Source organism: Oreochromis niloticus, linkage group LG17 (genome assembly GCF_001858045.2).
Source record: "Oreochromis niloticus isolate F11D_XX linkage group LG17, O_niloticus_UMD_NMBU, whole genome shotgun sequence".
Lineage (NCBI taxonomy): Eukaryota > Metazoa > Chordata > Actinopteri > Cichliformes > Cichlidae > Oreochromis > Oreochromis niloticus.
In genome coordinates this window covers 845,612-862,706 of record NC_031981.2, presented here as the reverse complement: position 1 = coordinate 862,706, position 17,095 = coordinate 845,612, and the positions used below count along the sequence as shown (strand labels likewise).

The window sequence follows — 17,095 nt, the reverse complement described above, 5'->3', positions numbered from 1 at the left end:
AGAGCGACTTTGACTTTGGCTAAATGAACGTGTGTCCTGATGCCACCAAACTACCTTCCAAGCCTCCAGAGAACAGTTACTTTAGGTGATGCAAGAAATCAAGATGTTGATCACACCATTTTGATCACAATAAGAATTATAATAATAATATGATGAAGTACGGTGATTTGTGGAGTGCCTCATGGAAAATAATGAGTAAAAGTGAACTCATACTGAACCTGTCATTTTGTGTGAGCCTGTTCGAATATGAATTTTGTCAGAAATGTACAGATCCAAGAGTTTGTGACTATTAACGACTATGTTCTGTACTGTAACACTTTAAAACATAAGAGTTGGCATACTGGTAACAATACACATATATAATACACCTATAGAAATGTAAGTATTTCCCAGTCAGAACACCTGACTTGCATACTGCAAAACATCTATAGACAACATGTTCAAATTTAACACTATAAGTTCATAAAGCAATGTTTACTTTCATTTTGACAGTCCAGACTTCAGAATTTGCATGAGTAGATTTTATTAGAATTGCCACAGTTGTTGGTAAAATATGAGATGGTAGAGATGGAGGCTCATCACTGCTTTTGTTACCTGTGGAAGTTCAGGCTGTGGCTGCTGGGCCCCGTTCAGCACTCAGCTTTAACATTCTTGGCTAGCTTAGTGTTAGGAGGCTGTCTGTGCAGATACTTGCAACAAGCCAAAGTTCTGCTAGCAGTATAATGCAGTTGTTTCTATTCTGATGCAGCTTCCAATGTAACATCGCGCTCTTATCTATTTCTGCAATGAAAATAAAAGCATGTCCACGTCCAGGCTCTAGACTGCACGACTATTTTACTGCTCTGGCACACAAACTGAAATCAGCTGATAGTAGTGCAAGTGGAATCAATAAGCAGGATCACTGGGCAAACAGGCTAACAATTCCAGGGAATTGAACTACTGAGAACTGGTTCTCTACAAGGACTGGTTCTCGATTCCCATCCCTAGGGGCCCGTGAACTGACCCACATACACAAAGAATGCCTTTGTATGCTGAAGCACACAAACATCCTTTTACTGGAACTAAGCGGCCAAGTCCAGATCCTAAAACACAAATCCAAACCATAACAACCTCTCCACCAAACTTTACACTTGGCACAATCCAGTCAGACAAGTACCGCTCTCCTAGCAACCCAGTTCACTTCACTTCAGTTCAGCTTTATTTATATAGTACCTTCATAGTGTTATCAACGAAACGTTTTTTTTCCACCACCGCTTCAGCGCGGCACCCGGTATACCTCCACTCTAGGCGGTCAGCCCGTTTTTGCTTCGGAGGCTCATCGGAGGAAGCGGGGACGTGAGCCGTTTTTCTTGATAGATTAACCAAAGAGGTGCCCCCCCCCCCACAGGGCCACATTGTGGAGCTCTCCGAGTCAAGTTACTTCTTTTTTATTGAGTTAAGACACACTATACAAAAGTTCGCTATGATCGGACGACCTTACTACAACTGAGAGAGCGCAGCCACGTCGGACTTTTCGACCCGTCCTCGCTGGAATCCTACCCTGAGCTAGCAGACTATGCTGACTCAACGCTAGGCTGGCCCCTGACAGGGAGCGCTCCTAGGAACAGGTCGAAGCAGAGGCGAGGCAGTCAGGGAGCAGCTGACCAGAAGCTCCGCCCCTTGGTTAGCAACGTAAGGCTAGCCCTCCCGGTCATACTGTTCAGTCCCTGGAGAATAAAATGGACGAGCTCCAGGCCTGTATTTCTACACAGAAGGAGATTCAGGATTGCTCCATACTGTGTTTCTGTGAAACCTGGCTGGGAGAAAGGCCACCCGATGAGGCAATAACACCAGACACAGTCTTCAGGAAGGACCGATGTGCTGCGGATAGCAGTAAGACTCCCGGTGGAGGAACAGCTGCCCTCGTCAAACAATCATGGTGTACTGACTGTAAGATAATTTCTAACGTGTGGTATTTGACCCTGAAGCTAACATCATTGTACCTGCCCAGAGAGCTGCAATGCCTCATTGTGAGTGTTGTGTACATACCCCCCTCCACTGAGGAGGAGGCTGCATTAAAGGAGCTACATGACATGATTAATGAATATGAAAACACATCCTGATCGCGCTGTTATCATTCTGGGAGATTTTAACCACAGCAATCTCAGGAAAAAAAAGCCCAAACCGCATCAGTTTGTGGCCTTCCCCACCAGGAGAAATAAACACTGGACCACTGATCCAGCAACATCAGAAATACCTTTTCAACTGAACCAAAGCCACTTTGGAAAGTCTGATCACCTAGTGATCCGCCTCAAACCAGTTTACGACAAAAGGCTCAAGACAAAGCCCATCACAGTCAGGTCTGTTTACACCTGGACTGAAGGTGGAAAAGTCTAGTCTGGGAATCAAATCTGTCACAAACTACAGGAGAACCACAACTACAACAGACACCTGAGATGTCCCCCTCCCAAACAGCCCTAACACCTTCTACATCAGGTTTGGGACCAGGGTTCAGGACCATGGCAAAAAAAAAAAAACTTGTCTATGGAGAGGAGAATGACCTCATCCTCAGGTTCACCAGACCTGAGCTGGACTCTTAACTTCGTTAGGCTGCTCAGGAAAGTCGGCCTGAACCATCGCCCTCTCACCCAGGCCTACAGAGGCCTGATAGAGAGCATCCTCACCTCAAGGAAAGTGCCATTTCTAAGCAAAGCAAACATAAGAATAAACATAAGCAGTCTTTATTGCAGTCAGTAGCTTTGTCCATGGGTGAAACAAAACATTTGTCTTTCATTGTAGCAATGTTCTTCACTTGAAATATCACATATATCATGTCCCTCTGTCTCTGGACACAGGGACAGCCATTAATTTTGCACTGAGCATAGCTGACACCATATCTAAAGCTGCAGTACGAGTATGAGGTGCTCTCTGTTTGGGTTTTTGTGCTGGGTTATTCTGCATGCAGATTTAGATGATGTCAGGTGCATTAAGTGCTCTGCTTATTTGTGCTGTTTTTGGAGACTTTATAATGAGCTTTGCTTTTGACAGTATTCATCAAGTTTTCTTTGAAAAAACTGAACTTGATGTGACCGGGACGTCACTGACCCTTTCCTCTTGGGTGCCCCAAGCACGCTTTTCTTTTCTTTTTTCGTTTTAAATGTATGTGGCGTGTGGAGTCCTGCCCGTGGCCCTCAACAATAACATTTAACTATTAGTCCCAATTTTGCGTAATAAAAGGATCTGGCTTGCATCAGTCCAGGGCTCGCAAAATCGCTAGCCCGACGTCCCGGGGCTAGCGATTTTTCCAGTCGGGCTACCAAAGTCTTCTCAGCCCTGCCCGTCGGGCTATCATAGGAAGGAAAAATATGTGTCAATGCTTTTGCATTCTTTCAGAAATGTAGCTGAGTAATTGTGTCATTGGCATCGATGAGCCTCTGTCAATATGTGACATATTGAAATCGCGTTTGAATTTGCGCTTGTTTTTCACTTTCACTTTGCGATCGCGCGAATGGTGTGTAGAGAGCGGCAGCACTGATTGGTGAGTGATGATTAATTGCTCACCATTTCCTCTAACATCGTCTTATCACTCATTAGCTTACTATTCAAACGTGACAAGTGAAATCTCCCACAGCAAGCTTAAACATGTGAGAGGTTGATTGCGCAGAGAATCGCTGACCGTTATGTAAGTACGTGTGTAAAAGCAGGATTTACGCCGGTATTTTAGTTCTGCTGAGCCAAATAAGACAGGTCAGGGTGAAGAAGGGGCAGCCAATGAAAAGCCGACCACAAAACGGAAAAGTTATGACAAATCAGACTGAGGCAAAAAGAAAGCTCAGCTTTTTTGGTTTCATGGACAAAAGAATTTATGTGGCTGAAATATGACGAGCTAAATAACATGATGTTCTGCCGGGTGTGTCATGAGTTTCCCTCGATATCTGAGTCGCCAAGCGCCTTTGTTACTGGGACCAGTAATTTTAAGAAAGACCCCATCAGAACCCATGAGAAACGCAAGAAATGCATTATTGCTCAGTCTGCAATATCTTTCCCAGAACAAACAGCAATTGCAAAAAACATACTAAAAATAAACCAAGCACAAGCAGAAGTCCTGAAAAATCTTTCAAAAGCGTACTATGTTGCAAAGAGTGAACTACCATTGGCCAAATTTAGCAGTCTTTGCAAACAGGTACCTTGGTGTTCATCTGAACAACAAACTGGACTGGACTCATAACTCAGACGCCCTCTACAGGAAAGGGCAGAGCAGGCTGTACCTGCTGCGGAGACTCAGGTCGTTTGGAGTGGAGGGCCCACTCCTGAAGACCTTCTATGACTCTGTGGTGGCCTCAACCATCTTTTACGGTGTGGTCTGCTGGGGTGGCAGCATCTCTGCTGGGGACAGGAAGAGACTGAACAGGCTGATCCGCAGGGCCAGCTCTGTTCTGGGAGGCCCTCTGGACCCAGTGGAGGTGGTGAGTGACAGGAGAATGGTGGCTAAGCTGTCATCCCTGATGGACAACATCTCCCACCCCATGCATGAGACTGTGAAGGCACTGAGCAGCTCCTTCAGTGGGAGACTGCGGCACCCACGGTGTGGGACGGAGAGATTTCGCAGGTCTTTCCTCCCCACTGCTGTCAGACTCTACAATAAAGACTTTTGCAGCTGATCAAACACACAAACCCACACATGTGCAATAAGACTGCTATATGTGCAATTCTTCTTCTGACGAAGTTGTGTTTTTGTATTTTCCTACTCAGTTGTATATAGTATTTGTATTTCTATTTTATTCTATTGTATATATTATTCTATTCTATTTTATTCTATTGTACATAGTATTTTATTTTATTTTATTTTATTGCATTCAAGTGTTTTCTAATTTCTGCTACATAACTTTGCACTTTTGCTGTAACAAAACAAATTTCCCACCTGTGGGACTAATAAAGGCCATCTTATCTTATCTTATCTTAAACTTCAAAAAGCAAATGGCCTCGATCTTGGTTCCACTTACCTCTTACCCTTGACTTCAGTGGAAATTTCAGATTGAGGATCTGACACAGACTGATTCATGTTCTACACAGTTCTTACAAGTTCATAGAAATTTCTGTTCAATTAGAAACAAGTATTTGAGTTGATGATTGTAATTTTTATACAGTTGTTGTGATTTGTATTTTAACAATTTTCTGATTAATTTTTGTTTCCGTTACAATATTATACATTAATGTATAATATTGTAAAGGAAACCAAACATTAAAAAATTGCTCTCTTTTTTATTCGGGCTACTTAAATTTATTTTGGGCTACCAAAAACTGAGGAGTGCCTGCCCGAAGGGCTACCAGGGATTTTGAAATTTTGCGAGCCCTGCAGTCACATGATTACCATTGACCAATGATCATCCTTGATGGCAGAGCGCGCTGGTTACGAGCCGGGAACGAGCTCACAAAGAGCATGTGCATGTTTTATGTGTATAGAAGTTTTTAAAAGATTAGTCAGGATATAACATTGTCCAGACACGCCCTGTAAGGACAGGAGGAGGAAATGTGACAGTAGCAGCTGTGTGAGGCAGTGGATCTGTCACACAGCTGGATTAAAAAGAGCACAGCCTGGTTCTACGTGCACTTTTTCAACTTTGAACCTGCCCCTTCAAACATCTCTCCTGTGTGTGCCTTCCTCTTGTCTGTTATTTAAACCTGTTGTGTTACTATCTACACTTGTGCAGGGAATATCGTTGGTGCGCCTACAGTTGTGTTGTATGTGTACAATAACATTAAACGGCTGTTCTATTTTCATAAGCGTCACCATTTCTTTTTTTTATTAAAACACAGCAATACACCTTAAATATGATATATTGAAAGAAAAAACCTTGACCTCACTGGACCTCATGTCTAAACCTTAGTTATGTCCATGACTAGGATGAGTGTATCATCCCAAACTGATTTGCATGTAAAGAACTCTCTTACAAAAAACTTGCTTTACTTTCTTGTGCAAAGCTTTAAAATATTTGCCCCAGAACAAATAAGCAAATCATCAAAACAGACAGAAGCATCCAATTACTGTGTGCCAGCCATAATAATTGCTGTAAACATGTAGAACCACATCATTAGCATGTCCAAAATAACAACAAACAGATGGATTTTTATTTCAAGCTCAACTTTCCTGCTTTCGTTATGAACGCTGAAACTCAGCAGATGAACCTGATCCTCAGGGCAACTTGTCTACACTGAAATAATCACAGCCTAATTGGCTCGCTTAACTTCACAACAATTAAAGTATAAACCAAACAAGGCATCCTCGTAGACTTTTTCTCTTTGTTGTGCATGTTTGGAATGTTTTTCATTTCCTGCTTTAGAATAACAACACCTACTAATTAGCATGTTCTTATGCTGAGCTCTGGATGATGCATTAATAATACATGAATTAGACACACTAAAGACATCCACGCTCCTCACAGCTCTTTATTCTACTTATGTTCTCTTTAGATAGTGTTTGACCACAACATGAGGATTGGAGAGTTGCTGCTAGTCAGGTCAGACTTGGTTACTATAGAGTCACACACTGGAGCATCACTTTAAGGCAACCATACTGAACGCCAAGCGAGGAAAAAAGTAACAAATGAACAACAAAGCCTCGTGTGATATTTGTTAGTTTGCTTAAATTCATACAACACAATTTATCTGAGATTCTTTTTTTAAACAATTCCCTTTACAATCCAGGCAGGCTGACACACACACACACACACACACACACACACACACACAGTAAAAAGCAGCAGTTTAAAAACAGATCTCTAATGAGAAGAGGAAAAAGTCATGGTGGGGTATAGTTAGATATGTTCCCTCATCTTAGAGTCAGAGGCTGTTTTAATTTGTAAGCAAAGGCAGCACACCAGCAATGAGATTTTAATTGATACACATAAATAATTCTTTGTGTATATTCGCACTTGAGTCAGATTTGCTGTTTATTTGACGATTGAAAATAGTCATTATCGAGATTCGTGTTGATGTTGAAGATTTTATTTATTAATAAAGCTCGCCCCTTAATATCCTCTGATCCGTTCCCAATTAATTAAGTCAAAATCCACATCAAACTAGAACTTGCCTTGCTTTTATTTCTCTTCTAGTCGAGCGCTACGACAAAAAAAACACAAATGAGGAATGAAAGCTAAACACTACTCTTATTTTTTCCTCAGATAAAAATAATGAGGGCTGTCTTTGAATACAAGCCAGTCTGCTATGATGAAGGTTTTTACAGGTTGTTTTGTTTCGGGTTTTTCTCCTCAGTCTGTTTTCCTGATGATGGGAAACTAGATTTACATTCTAGAAAGTGCTTCGTCGCATGTAAAAAGAATCGCAGTGAGAGCTTTTTGGACTGTTTTTGACAAACTAACACTGTGAAACAGAAAGACATTTTTCAGGAATATTAACCTCTACAGCTTGTACACATCGTTCTACAACAAAAATCACAGTCAACCTGTAGATGTTTCACTAAACATGGAACAACATTACTACAGACAGCAGCAAAGACACTTACTTGAAAGCTGTTCATATTCTGGATGGTCTACACTGATGTTGGCTGTCAGATCCTCCAGGAAATGTTTATACCTGTGAGAAGAGAGAAAAGAAATAAGGTCACGATATTACCTGACAAAAGAAATGGTCACGTAGTTTCCCCCATTCTCAGAGCTAGAGCCTCTGTTGAACAGGAGACTCTTGGTTCTGTAATTGTGGACTGGTTACATTCAAACAGCAGCAGTGTCATTTAAAATGCATCTCAGAAAAGCCTAACGAGCCAAAGAAATGTGCAAACTGTCCCGACTAATTCAGATGGAAAGATCAAGTTTTACTTTGAAGTATTTTTGCCCGAGATGACGACAGACAGATCCAGCAGTACCTTGATGAGATGGAGAGCTGAACTGGTTTGATCGTATCCTCCTCATAGTGAACAAATGAAATACAAACTATAAATACTGACTTTTACTCCAGGTGCAAATTAGAAATGATCTTTGAATTAAAGCCCCCAACAAACAATTAAATGACATTTTCTGTATGTGTGAATAAAACCTGGAACAATAAGTGGATGCTGTTACACAGTTTACACTGCAACTTTAATTTTATTAATTGCTGTCACAAACATTTAATATTTATGTTTTGTACAGAAAGATTATATTTTATACATGTACATACACACATACATATACATGTATATAATAACCACCATGCTGCCCTCCTTTTATTATATTTTCTCCTGCCTATCAGCTTAGACATTGCCACACTACACTTAGTGCTATTTCAGTTATTACACTATGAATAAATAAACAGATAAAAGACACACATGAACAAAAGGAACCTATAGAGAATTAAGAGCGCTTAATAAATAAACTTTACTTATTTTGGTTGCAGTAATAAATGTCAGTGCATGCAAGCTACAGTCACAGATACCATGTTCAGTATTTTTCTATGTTGTCATAAATATAAGCAATGCAATTTTTTTAATATTGTGAAATAATTTTGAGGCTATAAAAGCCACCCCTAGTTTCTCCTCACACACAGGAGCACATACGATCCAGCCTATTCATTATGTCCTCTGTAGTGGAAAAAAAAAGGTAAACTGAAAGAAACTTTTTATCTTTAGTCCTCAGGAGGTTAAAACACCAAATCATAACAACAGTTGCCTCAAGGCCCTTTACATTAAAAGGTAAAAACCTTACAATGTAGAGAAAAGAGAGAAACGATTGAATTATTTTGTGTTTTCTACAAAACAGTATTTTGCTTTGTTGCAGGTTGTTAAAGCTGCTCACTTTTTAGGTAGTAAATCATCATCGAGACTGACGGGCTGTTAGACATGCCTGGTCTCAACTAATGTAAGTCATCACTATATCACTAACAGGATGACATGACACTTTCTGAATTACCTAAACATTTTTAACAGTATTATAAAGAAGGTTATGATATGGCACGACGCTAATCCGGAATAATTCCAAGATGCTTATTTGTATTTATAAAGACTGGTGATATCTGGCTCACTTTAGAGAAAATGTGAGTGCAGGTCAGAGTTTTGCTGTCAGCTGTATTTTGTTTACTCCCAGATAATATTGAAAGGTGAATGCACATATTTTAAATACTGTCAACTTTCCACTGTAGGTGGCCTGACCATAGGAGACCCCAGTGCAATTCCAGTACACCACTTAAGAGTGTTGTATTTTTTTCAAAAAGCTAACCTGACACAGGACATTATTCCACAACAACAAAAATTATAATTATTCAACAACAAATTGTGTGTGTAATAATAAGCCACATGCTTAGGGTTTTTTTCCCTGATTGGCCAAAGATTATATTATTCAGAATCAAAGGAAAATCACCAGCAATATAAAGTAGTAAAAGTATCTCTTAAACAATTTTAATTTGGGTTTTATGTATATTTAAAAAAAGAATGGTTTTTGAGTTATTTAAACTTGATTAAATTTAAAATAGCAAAAGCAAAATAAAAACAAACGTTCAAATTCAGTTTAAATATGTTCAGATTCAATTCCACACAAATTTATAGAGATTCTATCAACTTTAAGCCTCTGTCTAAGATAACAGTTGTGAAGAGCGTCCTTTCCTAAGAAATCCATGCTCCTTCTTACTAGGACGATGTGACCTTGAAGTGCATTGACAGCTGACATTGATTTCCACTGTGCTCGTCTCTGCCTTTGCAGTCTTCCCTTTTTTTTAGTCTGGGCTTGTTATAGAGACAAAGTGGTGCCAGTGAATGAGGCAAGTTGTAATGCTAGCAGCCTGCAAATCATTGCTTCTGGTCCATTTGGTGGAATAAGTTTAATAAGGGATGTTACAGAGCACCAACGATGCAGTGTAACAGTACAAGTAGTATGTGAAAAACACAGCACTGTGAAAAACTATAGCACCGTCCCTCATTTCTTAGTATTTTGCTTGAAAAACTGGGTTCAGGAATTTACTGAAACATGAAAACAAACATGGAAGTCCAGTGTAGAGGGCTTCGACTCTTCTGGGAAGGCTTTCCACAAAGTACAGGGATGTGTTCATGGGAATTTTTTAAAACTCCTTCTGGAAGAGCATTTGTGAGGTCAGACACTGGTGTTGGACAAGTAGGCCTGGCACACAGTCTGTACTCTAATTCACCCCAGAGGTTTTCTAAATGGGGTGAGGTTAGGACTTTGTGCAGCCCACACCTTGCTTTGTACACTGTTATGCAGTCATGTTGGATCAGAAAGGGGCCATCCCCCAAACTGTTCCCACAAAGTTGAGAGGGTGAAATTGTTCAATACTTCTTGGTATGCTGAAGCATTAAGAGTTCCTTTCACTGGAACTAAGGGGCAAAGCCCAACTAAACACCATAATCCCCCTTCCCCTAAACGTTACACTTGGCACAATGCAGTTAGAAAAGTAGCATTTTCCTTACAACTGCCAAACCCAGACTCGTCTATCAGATAACCAGATGGAGAAGCGTGATTCATCAATCCAGAGAACAAATCTCCACTGCTCTAGAGTCCAGTGGCGCCATGCTTTACACCACTGCATCTAACGCTTTGAATTGTGCTGGGTAATATCAGACAGAAGCTCTCTACACACTGTTTTTGAGGTAATCTGAACGCCACATGAAGCCTGGAGGTTTGTAGCTATCGACTCTGCAGAAAGTTGGGAACCTCTGCGCACCAAGTACCTCAGCATGACCCCATGTCGAGAAAGGTGGGAGGGAAAGAGAACTCAGGAACACCTTCTACCCCAGTGACCCTGTCATCAAGGATTTGTTTAACTTCCTCAGTGACCTCACTCCTCAAGATAGACGAGTTGTCCCCCTCGTCCCCAGACTCTGCCTCCTCCATAGAACACATGCTAGTGGGATTAAGGAGGTCTTTGAAGTATTCCTTCCACCACCCGATAATGTTCTCAGTTGAAGTCAGCCGCGCTCCACCCGCACTATACACAAAAAGCACTGCTTTGCCCTCCTGAGTTGCCTGACAGTGTGGGAGAATCTCTTAAAGGCAGTCCGCAAGTCTTTTTCCATGGCCTCTCCAAACTCCAAACTGGCTGAAGTTTTTGCTTCAGCCATTGCCCGAGCCACGTTCCACTTTGCCTGTCGGTACCTATCAGCTGCGTCAGAAGTCCCACAGGTTAATCAAGCCCGACAGGAGTTCTTCTTCAGCCTGGTGGCTCCCTTCACCTCTCGTGTCCACCATCTGGCTCGGGGGTTACCCCCAAACCACATGGTGTCCAGATTATGTCCATTAATGACATAACGTAACTTAACACTTAATCAACTAAAGTAACTTAGTAGGAGCCTGCATGATATTTCCATATAATTAAAATAATTTCTGCCCGAGATGTTATACCTTGCTTTTTCTGTATCCTGCTTTTCCACCATGTAACTACGTCAGTAATCCATCCACCATTTGCTTTTCCTATCTTACAGTGCGCTCCAGGGATAGAGTCATTTACTTACATTTGGGTTGCACATGACCAGCTGCTAGTTTCTGGACTTGTCTCGTATGCACAAAGGAACATAAATGCACAGCGTTGCTCTAACAAGAATATGACACTTTGATATTATGTAAGAATTTATCCTGGGATCATTGTGGATGATATGATATGGCACAGCTGTAGCTGGTGGTCCTGTATTTTGCCCATATAGTTCAGGTACTGGGCTTGTCAGAGTGAGGGCTGTATTGCAAGCCACACAGGTGGCAGATTATTTAATGTCAGAAATGCATCTTTAAAAATGCTTAAAATTTTATAAATTGAAAAATATAAAATTATTTTGTATGCATGTCACTTATAACAATTATGTTCTTTGTCCTCTGATTACTAAGACTTGAAAGGATATTTTTAAAAGACTTAAAATGATATATTTTGGTAGCATGGGGTTAGTGTCATCAGTGGTGACTTAAATGTCAGTAGAATAATATCAAAGTAAGAAAAAATGGATATACACCACTAATTTGGACTGTCAGAGTAAAAGAAACTGACTTTGTTAGTACACTGATGGCTCACACTTGTTGCCATTTGTCTCCACTGCTCAGATCTTTGGGGAAACATGTCCTAATACTTTTCTGCATAGTTTTCTTTGTCACGAGAAAGGAGGAGGTGGAGTGTTTCAGCTGACAACAATGGATTTGAATGGGAAATAGCAGTTCATTATTATTATTATTATTATTATTACTATTATATAGTTAATAATAACTGAGAGGACAGTTCGAAAAGGTTTCATAATATTCACAGTTAAAGTTCTTCACTCTTTGAATAAATCACTGTTAGTTACCTTTTAAAGGAATGATCAGACAAAGTCGTTTATAGGTCGCTTATAGTTCTAATTTAGACAATGGATATGCTCTAGACTTCTATATTTACCAGCGCTCCTTCTCTTTTAAGCTATTAAAGTGTAGTAATCACCAATAAGCCTGTGTTATGTCCACTCACCCAGAAAGGCGTCTGCCGACACCTCTTGTCTCTTAATTACAAATTCAAACCCTTAATGCATGCATGCAAAATAATTAGAAATTTAATTTGTCTTCTTTATTTACTGATGTGCAAATGCCCAAATGACCCGGGTATGTCTGCGAGAACAGAGTGAGAAAAAAGTCTGCATTATCATCAGCAAAGCCATTTGCAACTCCTGCTACAACAGCAGAAAGCATATCTCTTTACCATTGCATGTTTTCTACAGCTCCATTCTTCATTAGAATATCAGAACTATGAAAATGGTCAGGATTATATTGTTGTCTCATTATATTTTCTTTGGTTTGCTGCTAATGAGCAGGACAAGACGGCTAAACGAGAGTGTTAGGTTTACATTATTTGAAATGTGCCTAATAATGCTCATTAGTGTTCCTTTGGTGTTATACTGTTTGTTTAATTACATTTTCATTTCCACTACCTACTAACAGTGACTGAGTCCATTGCTAATAATGCCTGTAATGCATTTGTTATTACAAGATAAGACAAAAGACAGGACATGTTTTTTGTCTATTTGGGGAGGAGGGTCGAAATTGATTTAATTTGTCGTGCGTGTTTTTTTAATTTGAAGTGGACTGTGTTTCTATTCTTCTGCTCTTCCTCTAACAACAGATCCTTCAGGGATTCATCACAGATCCATTTGCTTGTTTATTCAGATTCTATAACTTCATTTTACAGCAAGATGAAAACACTTAACCAGGTTAGACTTTGACCAATCTTTGACCTGCACTTAATGGTCTTCTTCAGCAGATGGGGTTTATTATTCGACAAACTGGAAATACTTAAGGTGGTATCACATAGGTTAAAACTTAAGTCTAGTCATATAAGGTGACTTTTTATCAGTCAGCTGTCTGGGTACAAGGCTCCACTGGAGTCCCAAGAGAACTTCATTGACAGACCACTGACACATTAAACGTGTGGATGGGGATTTTGCTTTAAAACATCAAGACAACACATCAACACAAGTCTGACAGGAGCCACTCACCTAGTGCTCTGATTACCACTGGGACCACCGTTACCTTCACCCTCCACATCTTCTCCAGCTCTTCTCTGAGCCCTTGGTACTTCTCCAGCTTCTCATGTTCCTTCTTCCTGATGTTGCTGTCATTGGGAACCGCTACATCAATCACTACGGCCGTCTTTTTCTGTTTGTCTACCACCACTATGTCCGGTTGGTTAGCCATCACCATTTTGTCTGTCTGTATCTGGAAGTCCCACAGGATCTTAGCTCCGTCATTCTCCACCACCCTAGGGGGCGTCTCCCACTTTGACCTCGGGACTTCCAGGCCATACTCAGCACAGATGTTTCTGTACACTATGCCGGCCACCTGGTTATGGCGTTCCATGTATGCCCTGCTGTTATGTGCTGGATTGTCTCAGGGGCATCTTTACACAGCCTGCATCTGGGGTCTTGCCTGGTGTGATAGACCCCGTGTGCGCCACATCCTCCTTCCTGATGAAGGCTCTTAGGGTCCTGTTTATCTTGTATAGTTCTAGGCCAGGGGTCGGCAACCCGCGGCTCCGGAGCCGCATGCGGCTCTTTAGTCCTTATACTGCGGCTCTGCGTGGTTTGGGCAAATAAATTAGAAGTATTTAGCTGAAGTGTATTTTATTTATGTTAGTTCTTTTTAACTCGTAGTTCTAAATTGGAAGATTATTGTGATATTGAAATATAAAAATAAAATTATATTCTATTATTTTTTCATCGCTCAAAATAAGAGTCACACTCGCGGAAGCCGGTGTACCCGCCGAAACGCCATGCATTTATCGAGACTTTCAACCCCAGATAGGCCAATTATGGATTTTCGGATCCACATTATGTCAGCAGCTGTTCTCCACCGTGAACTATGTTAAAGACAAACACCGTGAGTAAACTGACTTCATATATCCCCGATTTGCGGACTCTGTGCGCAGAGGTTCAGGAGCAGAAGTCCCATTGTAAACAAATCACTGCAGACCCGACGATGTTTCCATGAGCATGCTTTTGAGAATCTCTTTATTGAGCACTTTTCACACACGGTTGCTGTACGCATACAGCCGGCTGTAGCTTTTCAGCTCACAGCCTGACATACACCACCAACAACACAACAGCGCAGATAGCGCAGACGTAAAGGCAGCGGGGCGTGATTGCAGGTGTCGCTCAGGTGCGTCCGCCTCCCCTGCAGCGGCGCTGCAAACCACGCCCCGCCGCACGCATTAACCAGGTAAAATACATATTTAGGCAGAATTTTGCAAAGATCTATTTTTCATCTTTTAGCAGCATAGAGCTTTTTTCCAATTATTTTTTAAGAGTCAGGTCAAGGCTCCAACAGCCCAAAGGCGATAAGGGTGGCAGCTGACAACAGTTTTTGTTTGCTGGATCATTTTAGTTCAGCTGGGTGTCTTTGCTTTTGTTATATTTCTTTAAGAGTTCAAAATGTGTTGATTACATAAATATAATTTAATTTTCTCTGTAGCACTTCATGGATTTCATAAGCAGCACACCTTAGTTGTTCACACAAAGCACAAAGATAAAAAACAATATATACAGTGTTATCTTCATTTTAGATGTCAAAAAGTATTTGCGGCTCCCAGTGTTTTCTTTTGCGTGGAAACCGGGTCCAAATGGCTCTTTGGGTGTAAAAGGTTGCAGACCCCTGTTCTAGGCATTCCAGGATCCAGGTGTAGGGCATCAAGTCATAGGCCTTCTTGTAAAATCAGAGCAGCTGGTTTATTCTCCTGCCTTCGATTTCTCTGGTGTACCTCTTCAAGCGGCTGGCCAAGGCTGTGAGTCGTTACTTGACAGTTTTCAAGGCCTCTGGTATGGACAATCTGCTGTACTTGTTCGGCACATTCTTTGTTGGACCTTTCTGCAGCTCCGATAGTTTGCTAACCTCTCTCCGTGCTACCTTGATCTTGGCCTGTAGTCTCCTTCTCCATGGAAGGTACTGCTCCTTGTGGCTTATAAAACTTGTAGCCAAGCATCTCACTGATCACTGCTGCCGTTTTGTATATCAGCTGGTCAGTCTTGTTAATGGCAGTAGTTATCATCCATAGTGCGGCATTCACATCATCTGGAGGGCAAAGGACTTTCTTCTGTCAGAAGAGCGTAGAGTATGGCACCAACATGTGAACACATCTCTCCTAACCCTGCCTTACAGGCCACCCCGGCTGTCAATGGCAGCCCAACCCTGCCCACTTGGCAATTGTGTCAGTTAATTTGTCCGAGGTAGACTTACTGAGGCCCCAACTGGTTGGTTTGTCGCAAGCTGGGCGATGCGCCAAAGAGTTATCAGCATCCCTGACTAATGTAAACTCGGCGTTAATGTTTAAGCTGAGAGTGCTTCGGTGAAAAGAAAACTCTTTCCTGCAAAATGTGCATAATACTTTATGTCGGTCGACTGTTCCATCTTGGGGTTTTTTAGTACTCAAATTTCCCATCGAGAGGGCCAATGTGCTGTCACATTGAGTTGTTTGGCTCTGCTGCCTCTCACTACCAGATCAACTGCTTATTTGCGCATGTGTGAAGGTAACTCTACTTGGAAAAACTGCCCAAAACGCGTTGAAAGAGACATTTCAGGGATTTTGAGTCATTCTGCGCTGCAGATGGGTTAATTGCGCTTCAAATTTTAATCAGATTAATCTTGACGATGGATTAATTCGCGTTAACGCGTTAATTTCGACAGCCCTAGACAGAACAATGTGACAAATAAATATTTTCAGAACTTTTCTGGCCCTACACTGTAAATGCCCAAGTCAACAAAACGTAAGGTTTAGGTCTCAGATTGTTTGGAACCTGGGCTGAGTATGCGCTATACGTGGATCTAATACCAGGTACCACCTAATGGAAAACCCTGAAACAGAGTGGAGCCTTGCCGAGCCGACCCGAGTAGATACCAAAGGAAAAGGTATTTTACTGGCTCATGCTAACAGCAGTGACACTGAACAAAGCCAGATGCAAAACTAGTGGGAAAAAAAGGTTACATTATACTCTAGTGCAGGCGTAGGGAACGTTAGTCCTCGAGGGCCGGTGTCCTGCAGGTTTTAGATCTCACCCTGGGTCACCACACCTGAATCAAATGATTAGTTCATTACCAGGCCTCTGGAGAACTTCAAGACATGTTGAGGAGCTAATTTAGCCTTTTAAATCAGCTGTGTTGGATCAAGGACACATCTAAAACCTGCAGGACACCGGCCCTCCAGGCCTGGAGTTCCCTACCCCTGCTCTGGTGTTAAAAAGTTTTCCTTTCATTTTTCAGCAGTGTTTATAAAAAAAGTTAGAGATTAGATTCTTGTTTCTTTTTAAACCTAACTAGGATTATAATAATATATAATCTTACTGATCAATCCGCTGTAGGGGGAGTTGGAGCAAGTCCTCCAGCTTCTGGTTGTTGAATTCTGGGCGGGATTCCTGCAGTTTTTTGAACCGTCTGAAGGCCTTGTTTTTCTTAAGCTGCATCTGAAAATGGACACAAGACACTGGGAGATTATTCAGAGACAGTTACAAGACATAGCCTCTCAATTTATAAGAAGTGTACTGGGACCAGTTTTCATGAATGTGATGTGCAGAGCAGTAGTAACTACAGAGGAATAACATTGATGAGCAATACAATGAAGATATAGAAAAGGGTTGCTGAAGGTATGTTAAGAAGAGAAATGACAATCGCCGAGTAAT

The 17,095-nt window shown here is 41.3% G+C and overlaps 1 protein-coding gene across 1 annotated transcript in view; it reads right to left on the bottom strand.

Moving 5' to 3' along the window:
• arhgef39 (Rho guanine nucleotide exchange factor (GEF) 39) overlaps positions 1 to 17,095 on the bottom strand; it is a 64,329-nt gene that overhangs the window by 28,789 nt on the left and 18,445 nt on the right. The window contains exons 5-6 of the mRNA XM_005460358.4: positions 16,761 to 16,879; positions 7,502 to 7,572 (exon numbers count right to left, since the gene is read on the bottom strand). Coding sequence (XP_005460415.1) covers positions 7,502 to 7,572; positions 16,761 to 16,879 — 190 coding nt within the window. The remainder of the gene's footprint in view (positions 1 to 7,501; positions 7,573 to 16,760; positions 16,880 to 17,095) is intronic.